Source organism: Leptopilina heterotoma, unplaced genomic scaffold, assembly GCF_015476425.1.
Source record: "Leptopilina heterotoma isolate Lh14 unplaced genomic scaffold, ASM1547642v1 Lhet_39, whole genome shotgun sequence".
Taxonomy (NCBI): Eukaryota; Metazoa; Arthropoda; class Insecta; order Hymenoptera; family Figitidae; genus Leptopilina; species Leptopilina heterotoma.
Genome location: NW_025111058.1, coordinates 404,658 through 421,942, shown reverse-complemented (window position 1 = coordinate 421,942; position 17,285 = coordinate 404,658). Strand labels below are relative to the sequence as shown.

The window sequence follows — 17,285 nt, the reverse complement described above, 5'->3', positions numbered from 1 at the left end:
AAGAAACCAACCGAACATTTTTAATAACTATTACAATTGATGATACTTACAATTTACAATTCAGTGACTGTAACAAGAATAGTTTACAATAAGTTATACTATTCCTGAAAATTATAATTTATTCCGTATTGAAAAAAATGGTGTAAATCCATTACGAAAAATGGTACACTTTGTTGTATCTAAACAATTGGTGTTTGGATGGTTATTGGGTATAACATTTGCAACCATTTGTACCAATCGAAACTTTTTTTTCTTCTGCTAACTGTTAACTACCAATTTATAATTGCAATTTTAATGCTTTTAATGTTCTGCTATCTGTTAACTGCCAATTGCCAATAGTTGATTAACTTTTAATTACAACTAGTAATTTTAATGTTAATTTCAATTTTTTTTTTGGTTCTGCAAACTGTCAATTCGCAATTGCTAACTAACTTTTAATAGCAATTTAATTAGCTAACAGTTTGCAGAGCAAAAAAAATTGTAATTATAATTACAATTTTTTTTGCTCTGCAAACTGTTAGCTACCAATCATTAATTAACTTTTAATTTTTAACTGCAATTTTAATGCTAAACAATTGTGTTTAGCACAATCTTTGTGTTCTACTAACTGTTAGCTGCAAATTGCTAATTGTTGACTTCTAATTAATTTTTAAATGCAATTAGCAATTTTAGTGCCATTTACAATTAATTTTTGTTCTTTAACTATTCCTAATGGCAACTTCCATCAACATTTGAAACTTTTTGAATTTAATAATTTAAAATTCCTTTTCTTTCTTTTCTTTTCTTTTTTTTTTTTTTTGTAAAAAAAGAAAATCTCGGACAAGGACTCGACTTTGCGTGACAAGAAATATTTGCGTGACTTGAATATTAATAATAAATTGTGAGAGAGAAAAAAAAAGAAGAAAGAAAATACTTTCTATTTCTTGAAATATAAATATATATAAATTTTTATCGTGAAAAAATGTACTTATCGCGTAAATATGAGAAGGTGATATTAGAGATACATATCTTTTTTTTTCTCTAACACTATATTTATAATCTATATAAAATTTTACTTTTGCTATTTAAGAGAGACGATATTATACATAGCGGCACATATGTGAGACGAAAAATACTTTTCTTCCGCAATGGTAGATGAATTATTTTTAATTTTTTTTTTTAAACTTGTACAGCTCGCACCCTGTTGAACGAGTTGTGACTATGAGCTATATCAATGACTCGGGTGTTCTCGATGTTTTATAACAACATCTCGTCATTCTTGTTTAACCAATATCTCTGATAACTTGCCTCCATGCTCGATATATATGTGTACCAGTCGAGGCATCTTTTTTTTCCAATTACAGGTAATTTGCATCTTGAATCTTCTTCACTCACCGCACATTTAACTTTGCCAATAACCGTTAACTTAATCTCTCCACTAGTGTTTTTTTTCTCTTCTTAATTTTTTTAATCGTTTCTTCTTATTTTTGTTTACTTTTATTTTTAATTTAATTTTTATTTATTTTAATTTTTTTTTAAAGTTTATTTATTTTATTTTTTTTAATTTTCATCTATTTTAAATTTTCATTTATTCAAATTTTCATTATTCAAATTTTCATTTATTTAAATTTTTTAATTTTAACTTTATTTTGCCATTCATTACATAATGAACTTGATATTATTTTTAATTTTATTTTTATTTTGTTATTCATTACAATCAAATTATGCTATTTTTTAACTTTTAATTAGAGAAAAAAAATTAATCATTCTTTTAGTGATAAATACATTTATCTCTCGATAAATAAACTTTCACAATAAAATTAGATTTCTTGATAAATTAAAGTTCATTTTGGGTCCTTAGAAAAAATTTTGATATTAAAAATATTCGATAAATGAAACATTCGTTAATTTTATTTTTTTATGTGAATTAAATACTCTAAATGGTTTTTGTCGTCAATAACTTTATATTTATAAATAATAAATTAATTTTATTTTATTTAATTTTATTATATTTAGGTATATAATTTATAGAATGTAAATATAAATATTATAAATAGATTTTTATAATTTTAATTAACTAATAATTTTTAGTTTAATGACATTAGGAAAATAAAAATTAATTTGGCAATAAAATATTAATATTTGTAACCGAAATTTTTAATAATAGAAGAAAATGTTTTCTAATAAAGTTAACGTTCGAATGAATAAACGAAATATTTTCTCTGCTCTAATTCTAAAAAAATAAAAAAAATAAGTTTTCGAAAAAAATTACTCGACTGAAATTAAAAATATTGTAATTGAACATTTATTTAATATTGAAAAGTAAACTTTTAATTTTAAAACACAAAATTTTTGGAAAAAATAATGAAAGTAGTTAAATTACATTTAAAGTTATCAAAAAATAATTAAATTAAAGGAAGTAATAAAAATATAGTCGCTTTCAATTGAACATTCGAAAATTTCGATACAGGAAATAAAGAAAATTAAAAAAATTTTCTAAAGATTTTTTAAAATTATTTTTTAAACATTTTTTTCCAAATTTACAACTGGGGTAAATTTTATCAAGCAACATGACTTTATATAATTTATACCTTTTGAAATAATCTTTTATATTTTTGGAATTGAAATAATTATTCGCTTTTTTTTCCTTACCTCGAGTATAACGTTTAATTATACGTTTAGGTCATTAATTGTATAGAGGAAAAGAGTGATTCAATAAGTGTGCGCCAAGTCATTTGACAGCGCTTTCATTTCACTATAAAATATAATTATTATTGCGCACAAAAGTGTCGCGACAAGACCTGTACTTTAATTTTTAATTTCCTTTTTAGTATGAAACGGTCATTTTTTTTTTTTTTTTTTTGAATATATAGTTGACAGCTAAATTTAATTGGACTATGAATTTCTTTATCAGCCAGAATATCAAGTCCGTTTATAAGAAATAATAAAACAGTAATAAAAAGTACTAAATTAAAATTATAAATCGTAATGAATAAAGTTTTTTTTAAAAAAAGTAATAAAATAATAAATAAATTATTGGAAAAATAAAAAAAAATTATCTGAAAAATAACTAATTAAAAAACTTCGTTAATTAAGAAAAATACATTAATTAAAATGTAATAAATTAAATATCTAAAAAAAAATAATACAGAAATGAATTAATTAAACTATAATTAAATGAATTAATTGTAAATTAATTAATAAAATTAATTGAATTTATTATTCAAAAATTCAATTAATTTTAAATATTTAATAAAATTAACAATTAATAATTTTTATTTTTAATTATAATTTACATAATTACAAAAATGAAACTTAATTATGCAATTATTATTTAAAAATTGTCTATTTAACAAATATTTCACTTACGCGCGATAGTTTCTCGTGATTGATAAATGCGGTAATGTTTACATTATAAAATAAAAAAAAAAATTTATAACCAATGAGGGTATTCTGATAAAAGATATTACTGGGATTTACACACTGCTTTCTAAAAATTTCCTCACTTGTTTGCATATTAACGCAGAAGTCGATTTGACGAGACATTGAGAGACAGAGAGAGAAAATTTTTTTATTTTTATCACACACCCACTTGTGTGGGACAATACCGAGGACACTATACAAGGAAAAAAGTGCAGGAATATATAATAGCAAAAATGTGTGCATTATTAACAAAGTAAACAATTAGTTGATAAGATAAACAGAAAAGGGAATTCTGAGAAAATTAATCATTAGCTCCGGTATAAAAACAAATGTTTAAACTCGGGGAGAACCATTTACAATCTGTCATTAAGACTTTGAGTGAAATAAAAAAAAAAAAAATTAACTAAATAAATAAAAACATGAAGTGCATTCTTTTGTGCTGTGTTCTCGCTTTTTGTGCCTTGCAAGTAAGTTTTGGAAAATTTATTTTTATTTTTAAGTTTTTACTTCTTTTTTCAAACTGTTTCTGATTGAATCTTTTAGTTAGGTTATTAAGTAATTAATTAGAATTAATTACGTATTAAAATTAAAACTTATTAAAATTTAGAATTGTATTTGAAAATTGGAACTAATTTAGTTAATATTGTTAAAGTAATTATCTAACTAAATATTATTTAGCAATTAATTGATTAGTTAATATTAATTAATTATTTATTAACAAGTAATTAGTTACTAAAAATTGGTTAATATAAACTAATTAGTTAATAATAATTTATTGGTCCATATTAAGTATTAACTAATTCTTAACTAATTAACTAATTTAATTCATAAAATAATTATAATTAAATTAGTATTACTATTACTAAATACTAGCGTCATATTCATATTTAGCAAGTAATTGATTAGTTAATATTATTTAATTATTTATTATTAACTGCTTAACTAATTAGTTCATACTTTATTGATTTATATTGTTTGGTTTATCAGGTTTATATTAACTAATTAGTTAATATTAATTAATTATTAATTAATTATTTATTTATTTAAAAAAATTTTTATTTATTTTATTTATTAATAAATAAATTATAATTAAATTACTTTATGGATTTCTTTAGAAAACGTTTTTAATAAAATAAACTATTATTATGATAATAAAAATTTACAATAACTATTATTTATCATAATTCAAATATTTATTAAATTAATAAAATAATAATAAATTGTTTCTTTTTTTTTCATAGACAAGTTCCGCAGACAGATTGATGGACCAACTGTGGAAATTGCAATTTCGTGCAATGGAGGAAATAAACGCTATTACAAATCCAATTATGTCTCAAATTCGGGTAAAGAAAATAATATTTAAACATTTATTAATAAATTAAAATTTTTACATTTAATTTAATTCATTTAATTTTATTTAGTTTTATTTAAATTAATTTTAATTAATATTAAAAAAAAGAATATAAATTAATTTTTGCAAATAAATTTTATAAACTTTTGTTCTGAAATTATTTTTGTTTAACTTTAATTATTAATTATAATAATAATTATGACAATAACAATAATTTATTTATTACTCTTAGGGAGACGTTGAAACTGCAAAATCAAGTGGAAAAAATGCTGAACCTTGCTATGAGAGAGGAAGACTCTTAATGAAATCATATGTTGATCCAAGTTTCTCTGGATTGAGAAAATGTCGAACTGATGCCCATGCAGCCAACAGCGTTTCGGTAAAAAATTATTCTTATTAATTAATTAGTTTAAAAAAAAATTATAAAATTTACTTCTATAAATATTTTTTTAATGTAAAATTTATAATTATTTAAACAATCGAAATTAATTTTTGTGCTCTGTTGATTAATTAATTATTATTAATTAATGTATTTAACTAATTATTCTAATTAGGAAATTAATGTATTTAATTAATTATTTTAATTAGAAAATTAATAAATTAATATATTTAATTAATTATTTTAATTAGAAAATTAATGTAAAAACTTGATTATTATACATTATTTTTTGATTCATTATATCATATTTTTTTAATTAATGTAGTAACATTATAATTACACACATTATAATAATATTATAATTAGTTCAGCAATCTAATGAATTAATTATTATAATTAGTTAATCAACATAATATATTAATTACTATAAATAATTTCATTAATGCAACAACTTAATTATTCGACCCAGAAAAAAAATATTTTACACAGAGCCCACTAAAAATGTTAATTTGTTTAAAATAAATAATAAGAAATAAAAATAAATAAATAATAAATAAATAATAATAAAAAATAAATAAAATTTTGAATAATAAAAATTATTTTCTATTTTCTTAACAGTTGGCAATATCCTGCAACAATAATATTGTCTCTCTTTTCCGTTCAAATGCACAAACAGTGCGTCCAGTCTCCACTTCATGCATTGCGAGTCTCTAAAAAATTTATTAATTCACATTTAATAAATTACAAAACTGTTTTTAAAATGATTTCTCCACTTGATTTTTGTAAAATGTACACTCTGTAGTATTAATATTGTATTAAGTATTAATATTGTAAAAAATACTTTATTAAAATAATTTTTGATTTTATAAAATTTTTTGTTCTGATTGTTTATTAATTTTATGATTATGAAATTTTTTTTTCCTATTTTTCTAAAACGAAAATATTGGGGACTATACATATGAGAAGAAAAATTCTTGGCTATAATTTTATTCTTTTTTCTAAAAAAGAGAAAAATTAGGAATAAAAGGAGAAAATTATTAATTATAATAATTAGTACTAATTAGTAAATAAATAATTAATCATAATAATTAATTCTTTCTTTTTTTCTAAAAGGGAAAAAAAATTTTCTCTATAAAAAAAATCTAGGAAAAATACATGAAAGGAAAGAAATTGTTGTCAATAATATAAAAAATCAATTTTCAACAAAATTAATGAAAAAATGATGTGTATTAAAATCAGATTCAGTACATGGATATATATTTCGATGACAATGATTGTGATAATGAAGGCACAAGAATTACGTAAATTTGTTTGTCGACGAAGAATATAGAAAAACAAAAAAAAAAAAATATTTTCGTTCATAAATTTTCATCGACGTTAATTTATCACATTTTTCGATTTTTCTATTTTTTCATTTCATTATAAATATATTTAAGTGAAAAAAAATTTCCTGACGTTTTTTTTAAACTTGTCAAAAATTTTTTTGGTATTATCTCAAAATTTTATACGCAGATTATTTTTAAAAAATTTTTAATTTCTATTTTTTTCAAAGATTGTGTTATTTTTAACGCTACAATTACAGCCGTAAACATTTTTTTGTTTTTTTATAAAAAAAAATATGAATTTATTATTCAATAATAAATCCCAGATGGAAGTTTTTTTTCATATATACTCTTCTATAGAGAGAAAAGTGAAGGATTAATTAAATACAATATCCATTTTTCTTTTTTTTTACCTGAATCACATATTGTGTTTAAATTATAATGAACAAAATAAATTCGAATCATTCTCGTGAGTGATTTAACAATGTGACTTGGAAACAAAAAATGATTCTTTTAATTTTTATTTCTTATTATTATAATAATTCTACGGCGACAAGAAAAATAAATTCGCTATTTATAATTATTGTATCGAATGAAGCCATTTTTGTCGAGATAAAAATTATTTAAAATTTGGCTGTGAATTATTTCTATATTCTCAATTATTTGAACACTATTTTTTTATTACTATATAACATCGCGCTTTTTTCAGTCAAAAAAATAAAATAAAAATAAAATAAAAGCAGACTTACATTTCTTTTTCGCAAAAATGAAAAATCGATTTCGACAATTTTCTTTATCGATTTTTCAATTATGAAAGTTTGCCAAAAATTCATATTGTATTTTAGGTGTTGAAGTTTTAAAAATAATTTTACTTTTTATTAATTTTTTCTTTACTTATTTTTATGTATTTTTATATTTTATTGTACTTTTTTATTTTGTTGTAATTTTTCATATATTGTATTTTTTATTTTATTCTATTTTAAGTACCAGAAGATTAAAATAAAAAGGGGCTAAAAATAAAAATTTTCTATTCAAAATTTAAGCGTAAAAATTTACTTAATTAAAAATAAAGTTTTATCTATGATTAAGTACTGTTGTTTCTAAATTGAAGTACAAATTTTATGATTAAATTAATCAAACTTGAAATTTTTGCAAAAAAATTTCTTAATTTAAGAAAAATTAGAATAAAAAGAAATCGTTTTGAGTAAAAAAAGTTTTTTTTAAATGAACGAATATAAAAAAATGTCCATAAAAATTCTGAATGTTCAAATAGGAGAATTATTTTTCAAAAATTACTTGACAATAAAAAAAAAAAAGAAAATTAAACATTGAAATATTCATTTGAAATGTTTAATTAATTTAAAATTTATTATTAACGATTTTCACGGAATTATAAATTAAAACTGCAAAAATAACAGAAAATTTTTTAGTGTTTATTTCTTTTTCTTCACAAACTTTTTTTGGAGTAAAAATTTTAACTCCGAATTTCATAAAATTATTTTCTTTTTCCCTAAAAAGCAAAAATAGTTTCAGACAAATTGAATTTTTGGCAAACAAAAAAAAAAGACAGAGATAAGAAATTGAACATCCTATCTAATTACGAAATTATATCAAATAATCATTTAATTTAATCCATTTAGTTATAAATTTTATCAAATGATTTTATCTTTGAAAATTCTAATTACGAATTTATATCAAATGATCATTTAATTTAATTCACTTAATTCTAATTTGTATTAAATGATTTTATCAAATTATAAAAATTTTTTCCCTGAATTTGATAAATTTTTTTTTTTTCCTAAAAAACGATAATTGAAAAAAGAGAAAAAATAGTTGCAGACAAATTGAATTTTTGGCAAACGGAAAAAAGACAGAGTTTAAAAAACAACGAAATTTTATTAAATGATCATTTAATTTCAATTTTCATCAAATGATTTTATCAAATGATAAAATTTTCTTCCCTGAATTTTACGAGTAAAATTATTTTTTCGCCCTAAAAACAATAATCGAAAAACGAGGAAAAACATTTCTAGATAAATTGAATTTTTTTTATCAAATGATCAAATTTTCTTCCACGAATTTTACAAATTAAGTAAAAATAATTTTTTTCTCCTCCTTGAAAATTCTGTCTAATTGCGAAATTAAATCAAACGATCAATTAATTTAATTTATTTAATTCTGTTTTTTATCAAATGATTTTATCAAATTATCAAATTTTCTTCCCTGAATTTTACAAGTAAAATTATTTTTTTTACCCTAAAAAACAATAATCGAAAAAAGAGGAAAAACATTTCCAGATAAATTGAATTTTTTTATTAAATGATTAAATTTTCCTCTTCCGAATTTTACAAATTAATTAAAAATTTTTTCTCCTCATTGAAAATTCTGTCTAATTACGAAATTATATCAAATGATCATTTAATTCTAATTTTTATCAAATGATTTTTATCAAATCATCAAATTTTTTCCCCCGAATTTTACAGATTAAGTTAAAATAAATTTTTTCCTCTAAAAATAATCGAAACAAGAGGAAAAATATACGAAATTGAATTTTTGGCAAACGGTAAAAAAGAGAGATAAGAAATTGAACATCCTATCTAATTACGAAATTTTATTAAATGATCATTTAATTTAATCCATTTAATTCCAATTTTCATCAAATGATTTTATCAAATGATCAAATTTTCCTCTCCCGAATTTTACAAAATTAAGTAAAAAAATAATTTTCCCCTCCTCTCAAAATAATCGAATCGAGAGAGAAGCAAATTTAAAAATTTCTCAAAAACAAACAGAGAGAGAAGAATTTTATTGAAAATTCTAACTAATTACGAACTTATCAAATGATATCAATTATATTATCAAATGATCATTAATAAATCATTAATGATTTATCATTAATGATAATGACAATCAAAAAAACAATCTGGCAGTGATAATAAAATTTCAGCCTCTAAACATTGTGCAATAAATGATATTTAGTCTTACAAAGTTTTTCCAAACGTGCAATTCCCTGCTCTCGATTATCCGCATATTTCGCCTCCCAAGCATCAAACAACATATTATAATATCTCGGCGTTTCGAAATAATGAAAATACTCATGGCTAGTGGGCGTTGGAAAAATTTTCTCAAATCTATCCAATTGCGTTAATTCATCCTCATAACTAATCAAATGCCTCACATCGTCCGGCGTTAAATCATCAATAATCTCATCTAAATAATCATCACGCTCCTGAGTATTAACATACTGATACTGTTTCTGCCTCTCCAGAAAACTCAATTGCATTCGATGTAGACGATAATCCTGACATACCGGATCGAATTGATAACGTTTCGCAAGATTTTCAATTTCACTTTGTCCCAAACACACGGGCAATTGATAACCGACGATATTGAAGACATTACGGATTAGAGGACCCTTGACTGCGACGTCTAATGGCGAGGCCGATTGTAACGATGGGGAAATATTCACTTCTAATAGCCAGGGTTTTAGATTTTCGTCCAAGAGGATATCGACTCCGAATAGCTCGTAGCAATTGTAACGGGAATTGACATTGGATTTGGTGAAACTGTTTATTGACGATTCGCCTGCTATCATTGTCTTTATCACCATTTCCTTCATTGTTGACCAGAGTTTTTCGACGTTCACCTGTCGTTTCTCGAGATAGGTCCAGAGGGTCTTGATGGTCCACTTGTGACCGGAGCACGAATCGGGACTGTCGTTGTTGGTGTAGGAAGCGCTTGATTTATTGATACTGTAATTGGTGAGGTGCATGAAACGATCGCTGAGGTAGTTGATGTCGTCGCTGTATTTGACGGAGGCGAAGCGAACGAGACCGTTTGGATAGAGGTAGATGCGAAGTGGATTGAAACTAGTGACGAGAACGTAGAGACGAAGATCGAACTTGGCACCGTCTATAAGCATCGGTTTCGCAATGTACTGCTGAACGATAATTGGTCGCTTCTTCGGTATTTGGGACCATTTATTAACAACACGAATACCAGTGCCACGAGCTGACGCCGGTGGTTTTATTATCCATTTTTCCTTGTTGCCCTGCTTCTCCCAGATTTGACGAAAACTCCTCAGATCCTGCGGTAGCACATAGGTTCTTGGAATAAAATCGAATTCCTTCTTTCCGTATTTGATCATCATTCGATTGAAATTACGCCACAAACGATCCTTGCGGCCTATTTGAAAAGTGCCCGGGAAATGATTTATCTTTTGGGATTCTTTGATGCTTTTGAATGATATTGAGGTCATGTGTTTGCCCCAGGTGCCGCACCAGTCTTGGGATTTTTTGAGAAGACGGTAGCCGGAATTGACGAGTGTTCTGCGGACTAGTTGGGGTGTGATGACGCTGAGTCGCCATTTGAGGTGTTTCGTCACTTCGTGGGGGAGATTTGAGCCGTTGCATTCGTAGGATTGAAAGGCAATGTAGGGAGGCACGTTGGGGAAGAGGCTCTTGCGAAATGGAAGTGTTGCGGATGATTCGCCTGTTTGGGAATTCTCGCTGATTGTGCAGAGTGAACCCTCGTCGTAGGAGGCGAGGTCCTCTTGATCCTCGTCGGTTTGCGACTCGAGTTCGGCCTCATCGTCGATCGAATTCACGCGAACGAGCTCTTGATGATTGTAGGTGAGAACGTCCATAACAATTATTGAGTAAAGTTGATCTGAAAATTAGGCGATCGTTAATCATTTTAATCATTAAGCAAATCTCTAGAGAAAATCCTTAAGGAACAATCGAGGATCTTGACAAAGCTTCGCACTCATCTACTAAAACCTACTATTTACTAATTTTTTCACGTTATGCTACTATTTAGGTACTTTTTTTAGATTTCAGCCACTAAAAGCTATTATTTCTGTTTCTTGTTGTTGAGAATTTACACTACTTTAAGTTTAAATTTGCTAATACTATAAATCAGAAAAGTATTCTAAAAAATTATAATCAAGTTCTTTAAGGAGACCTGCACCTGCATTTAAACTATATTTAAAACATAATTCAAACCTGACTGTAACTTTGGATAAAATTAAAAATTCATAAAACCCGTACCCTTAAATGTAAAAAAAAACTGTAAGAAAGTCAATGAAACAAGAATAATAAAAAAATATTGAAATTTGTGAAAGAAGAATAAGCATTTTTTATAGTGAATTAAAATTAGTAAATTAGTAATTTAAAAACACTGTAACTTTTAATAAAATTAAAACTTCATAATCGTATTAAGTATACACTTAATATGCATAAAGCTTCAATATAGTTAAATAACCTTTCATTTTTATAATTATAATTTCAATGCTTTACATAAATATTTTAATTTTATCAAAAGTTACAATGTCAAAATTTTCAGAAAAACTCTTTCAAAAATTTTTGAATTATGTTCTTATACAGTTGAAAATTCAGGTGCAGGTCCCCTTAAAAAGATTCAATTATTTTCAAAAAATATTTGAAATTCAATTACTTTCGATATCTAGGGGAGAGTGGGGCAAAATGGGGTAGGCGGGTCAAATGAGGTACCTCTGTTTTTCCATGATAGGTACTTTTAATTTTTTTTCCCTCGACATATATCATTCATGTTGATAAGAAACTGTTATTAATTATGAAGACACTCCAAAAAAATTTTTTTTTTGAAAGTTATACAACTTTTAAGTTTTAAGCAAAAAAAATATGAATTTTTTTCAAAATTAAAGTGCTCTCCAAACTTTTTGGGATAATGCATTTAATTTGGCAAGTGTGGGATCTTTTTCAGTACTTACAGTACCGTCCGAAATTGTCAGTCCACCCATTTTCAAAGGAATGACAAAAATTTTTTAACATAAAATTCATGAAAAGTAAATTTTTTTTTGGTTTATATTTTGAAAGACGATAAAATTTTGAAAAGAATAAGACCTTACAGAAGTCATTTGGCCAAAATTTGTAGAAGATATTCCTAAAAATCGTCATTTTCAATGTTTTACAAAAATTTAAATAACTTCTAAAATAATGAACGCTTTTTAATAATCTTAGGCTTATTTTAAAGACCATTTTCTACAGAATAAGAATTACTTATAGGCATTAATCTGTCATTTTTAACTTGGAATAAGCATGACGTCAAAGTTGGACAAACAAATTCAAAAAATTTGAAATAATATTATTAAAAGAAAAATAATTTTTGAAATTCAAACATATATTTTTATTAAATTTTCTTGAAAAATCTACACCATATCATGTTTTATATATGTTCTAGAATAGTTTTTAGTACAAAAAATTGATTTCAAATTTTTCCAATTTTTTTGTCCAATTTTGACGTCATGCTTATTCCAAGTTAAAAATGACAGGTTAATGCCTATAAGTAATTCTTATTCCGTAGAAAAAGACCTTTAAAATAAGCCTAAGATTATTAAAAAGCGTTCATTATTTTAGAAGTTATTTAAATTTTTGTAAAACATTGAAAATGACGATTTTTAGGAATATCTTCTACAAATTTTGGCCAAATGACTTCTGTAAGGTCTTATTCTTTTCAAAATTTTATCGTCTTTCAAAATATAAACCAAAAAAAATTTTAGTTTTCATGAATTTTATGTTAAAAAATTTTTGTCATTCCTTTAAAAATGGGTGGACTGACAATTGCGGACGGTACTGTATTCTAGAGTAATTTCCAATAGAATAGATTGTTTAATTGTTTACAATAACTTGTAAACATTGCATTTTGTTTTAATATGCAGTGTGGGGCAGAATGGGGTACCTAAGTGTGGGGCATGCCGGATGCTACGCCGTTTCATTAAAACTATTTAAAAACATTATATTATGCATATTTAAAGGTTTCCTGCAGAAGAATCAATATTTTTGCTTTGAGGCATTTATACTATCGATGTTTCATTATCGATATATCGATATTTTGCAATATGTTAAATTCTAATAAATATTACTTGTTTTTTCATAGTAATAAAGAATCCTACTTTTTGTTTGTATTTATAATCTCATACAACAAGAATTGAATGAATTTTGAAAAAATACTCAATGTTTTGTATAGTTATTTGATGCCACCCCATTTTGCCCCACGGGTGGGGCAAAATGGGATTTTAGCACTTTCTTAGAAAATACGATATAAGTTCTTTCAAAAATTTTTTTCTCCGCTATAATCATAATTTCCTCAAAGCTAAGTGTACAAAGAAGAATTCTGAAGTTTAGCTGAATCGATTTATTCGTTTGGTTCTCTGTAAACAGCCAATTTCAAAAAGGTACCCCATTTTGCCCCACTCTCCCCTACTATTTTCATAAAATTTCGCAAAAGAAATTCAATTAATTTAGAATAACACTTTCAAAAATATTTCGATAAAATCAATTATTTAACAAAATTTTTCTACAATTCAATTTTTTTAAAAAAAGTTTTTAATAAAATTCTAAGCGAAAATTCAATTATTTTCATAAATATAATAAAACTCATCGAAGAATTTTAATTATTTTTAATACTATTTTAAATTAATTAATCAAAAAAATTCAATTATTTTCACAAATAAAGTTTCGCACAAGAATTCAATTTTTTTAAATAAAACTTTCATAATATTTATTATAGTTTGAAAAAATTAATTATTTAAAACAATGTCTATAAAATACTAATGAAAAATTCAATTATTTTCAAAAATAACAAAATTTTTCACATAAATTCAATTTCTTTTAAACATTTTAATAGAATTTTTCGCCTTAAATTCAATTATTTTCATAAATAACAAAAATTCTTCGCAGGATTTTAATTATTTTTGAAAATTTTAATAAAATTCTTAGCGACTATTCAATTATTTTCATAAATAATAAAATTTTCACAAGAATTAAATTAATTTAGAATAGTATTTTTAAAAAAAATTTGCTAAAATCAAGTATTTAACCAAATTTTTATACAATTCTTCACAATAATTAAATTACTTTCACTAATAATAACATTTTTCATTAAAATTTAATTTTTTAAAAAAAATTTCTGATAAAATTCTAAGCAAGAATTCAATTATTTTCATAAATAATGAAATTCATTGAAGAATTTCAATTATTTTTAATATTATTTTAAATTGATTAATTAAAAAATTCAATTATTTTCACAAATAAAGCTCTTCACAAGAATTCAATTATTCAAAATAGAATTTTTATAATATTTATTTCGAAAAAATTAATTATTTAAAACAATGTTTATAAAATTCTTCTGAAGAATTCAATTATTTTCAAAAATAACAAAAATTTTCAGCGAAATTCAACTCTTTTTAAACATTTTAATAAAATTTCTCGCAATAATTCAATTCTTTTCATAAATAATAAAATTCTTTTAAGGAATTCAATTATTTTTGAAAATTTTAATAAAATTCTTAGCAACTATTCAATTATTTTCATTATATAATAAAATTCATCGCAGGATTTTATTATTTTCAATACAATTTTACAGGAATTGCTACTTAAAAAATGTAATTATTCTTAAAAAATTAATTTCAATTCCTCAAAAAAAAATCAATTATTTAAATTAAATATTTTTTTAAAATTCTTTGGAAGAATTCAATTATTTACAAAAATATTAGCATTTTTCACAGGAATTCAATTATTTTCAAATATTTTATTAAAATTGTTCGAAAGAAATCAATTATTTTAAATACAATAATTTTAATTAAATTTTTTGAAAAAATTCAATTATTCTTTTAGATTTTAATGAAATTCTTCCCAAGAATTCAATTATGTCTATAAATAATTAAATTATTCCTGAAAATTCAATTATTTTCAGGCATTTTAATAAAATTCTTTGCAAAATTCAATTATTTTGATAAATAACAAAATTCATCACAAGAATTCAATTATTTTTAAAAGTAATAAATTTCTTCTTGAAAATTCAATTATTTTAAAATATTCTAATAAAACCGTTCGCAAGAATTCAATTATTTTCATAAATAATAAAATGCTTTTTAGGAATTCAATTATTTTTAAACAATTTAATAAAATGCGCACAGACATTCAATTATTTTCAAAAATTTTAATAGAATTCTTTGTAAAATTTAATTATTTTTTAAAACTTTTCGCAATTCAATTATTTTCAATGTCTACTATTTTGATAAAATATCCAAACAGAATTTAATTATTTAAAAAACTTTTTTGTAAAAATCTTCGTAAAAATTCAATTATTTTTATGAATAATAAAAATTTCTTAGGAATTGATTTATTTAAATTATATAGAATTTCCATAAAATTAGTCGAAATAAATGAATTATTTAAAAATTGTTATAAAATTCTTCGCAACAATTAAAATTATTTTTATAAATATTTAAATTCTTTAGTGAATAATAAAATTCGTTGCAGGAATTCAATTTATTAGCATCAGGATAAGAAAGAAGTAATTAAATTTTTGATGAAAATTAGGAAAAAGTCAGGAAAATAAAATATATAGAAGGAAATTTTCGTGAGTTTTGTGAAGTATCAAAAACGAGTTTCTTTGGTCGTCAAATTTATTTTTTCGATAGCTACTTTTTTCTTTAGTTTGAAAGCAACTTTTTGCTACTTTTTTAAAATTAATTATCGAGTGCGAAGTCTGTAAGGTTCTAAAAAACAAATCGAGAATCTTGACAAAAGCCTCAAGAACCAATCGAGAATCTAGACAAGATCTTTAATAAATAATTAATCGAGGATCTTGATGTCATGTCAGTAAAGGAAGCACTAGTAATTTTGCAATCATTTCCTTGGTGATATTGATTCGCTGAATTAATCTTGAAAGAATTAAAGATCTAAATCTATTTCTATATTAACTTATCTTCATGGATATTCTTTCGTTCATAATTTTAATATATTCAGTATAGGGAGACTCTGAGTTAGTGAATCATCAATAATTATAGTGATACATCAAATAAAAACAATTAGAAAAATTATAAATAAGTAGCGTCGAGAATTAAAATTCTGTTTAGCAAATTGAGACAAAAAATGTATCAAAATAGTTGCGAAGCAAAGTTTTGATACGTTTTTTGTCTCAATTTGGTAAACAGAATTTCCAGTACAAAAATAAAATCGAAAAAAATCAGAAAATAAATAGAATAACACTTGTAATTCTATTTATTTTCTGATTTTTTTTTGTACTCGAAATTCTGTTTACCAAATGAAAAATAATTTATTTTCAAAAACAGGTGCGAAATAGGGTCAATATTCGATCTCATAATTAAGATACAAATTCATTAAAAGATTTTTTTCCCTCAAGAATCTTTTTTCCCCCGCATATAATTAATGCAATAGTAAGCATTCTATCGCAAATTGTTATCAGAGATATATCTTCGATTTCTTCTCGTATTCCTATCTCAAATTAAAAGCGAGCAACATATAGCAATGTAATAAAGAAAAAGATCCAACAAAAACTGTCAAACTTGAAGAAACATGTCCGGTTCTCACGGGACTTGTTTTACTGCTGCCGCCGTTTTGCGACGATGCTGGTATTTATCGCTTGATTAAGAGCTTTTTTTTTCTTTTATTTAAGATGGGGTGAAAAGAAATAATAAGAAAAAAAAAATTCTTTAAAGCGGTAATTAAAGTCTCATATTAATGACATGAGACGGTCGCAAAATGCTTATTGCCCAAAACAGTGAAAAAAGAAAGTTGCACTTACTTATCACAGGAGCCCTCCAGGAGTCAGCATCCTTGCGGCTCGATCACAGATAACTGAAAGAATAATGACGTGCAATTATTAATAAAAACCCCTACTTGGCAATGGGGGCTATTAAAATTTATTAAATCGTCACTACAAACATTGTGTGAATGAGAGAGGAAAAAAAGTGCAATAAGAATTCATTACGTTTGTTTGTTGGTTAATTAATTTTTCTCACTTGCGCTTTTGACCGCCAACAAAA

General features: G+C 23.8%; 2 protein-coding genes across 6 annotated transcripts in view; one reads left to right on the top strand and one right to left on the bottom strand.

Moving 5' to 3' along the window:
- Window positions 1–3,721: 3,721 nt before the first annotated feature.
- LOC122506058 lies at window positions 3,722–5,921 on the top strand. Its single transcript, XM_043618037.1, has 4 exons — window positions 3,722–3,869; window positions 4,644–4,745; window positions 4,986–5,132; window positions 5,751–5,921. Exons 1-4 carry the CDS (start codon window positions 3,822–3,824, stop codon window positions 5,844–5,846), a joined length of 393 nt encoding a protein of 130 aa, XP_043473972.1. The 5' UTR covers window positions 3,722–3,821; the 3' UTR covers window positions 5,847–5,921.
- A 3,413-nt stretch (window positions 5,922–9,334) lies between these two features.
- Window positions 9,335–17,285, bottom strand: part of LOC122506050 (tubulin polyglutamylase TTLL4-like) — a 369,559-nt gene continuing 361,608 nt past the window's right edge. For all 5 annotated transcript variants that reach the window (XM_043618022.1, XM_043618023.1, XM_043618026.1 and 2 more), the window contains exons 8-9: window positions 17,045–17,097; window positions 9,335–11,122 (exon numbers count right to left, since the gene is read on the bottom strand). In XM_043618022.1, the coding sequence (XP_043473957.1) occupies window positions 9,405–11,099 (1,695 nt within the window). In that variant the 5' untranslated portion in view covers window positions 11,100–11,122; window positions 17,045–17,097 and the 3' untranslated portion in view covers window positions 9,335–9,404. The remainder of the gene's footprint in view (window positions 11,123–17,044; window positions 17,098–17,285) is intronic.

Bases quoted from the DNA above. Each gene is read 5' to 3' on its own strand.
- LOC122506058 (XM_043618037.1), top strand. From the start codon at position 3,822: ATGAAGTGCATTCTTTTGTGCTGTGTTCTCGCTTTTTGTGCCTTGCAA. The intron at 3,870-4,643 runs GTAAGTTTTGGA...TTTTTTTCATAG, and splicing joins TCGCTTTTTGTGCCTTGCAA to ACAAGTTCCGCAGACAGATT. The intron at 4,746-4,985 runs GTAAAGAAAATA...TATTACTCTTAG, and splicing joins CAATTATGTCTCAAATTCGG to GGAGACGTTGAAACTGCAAA.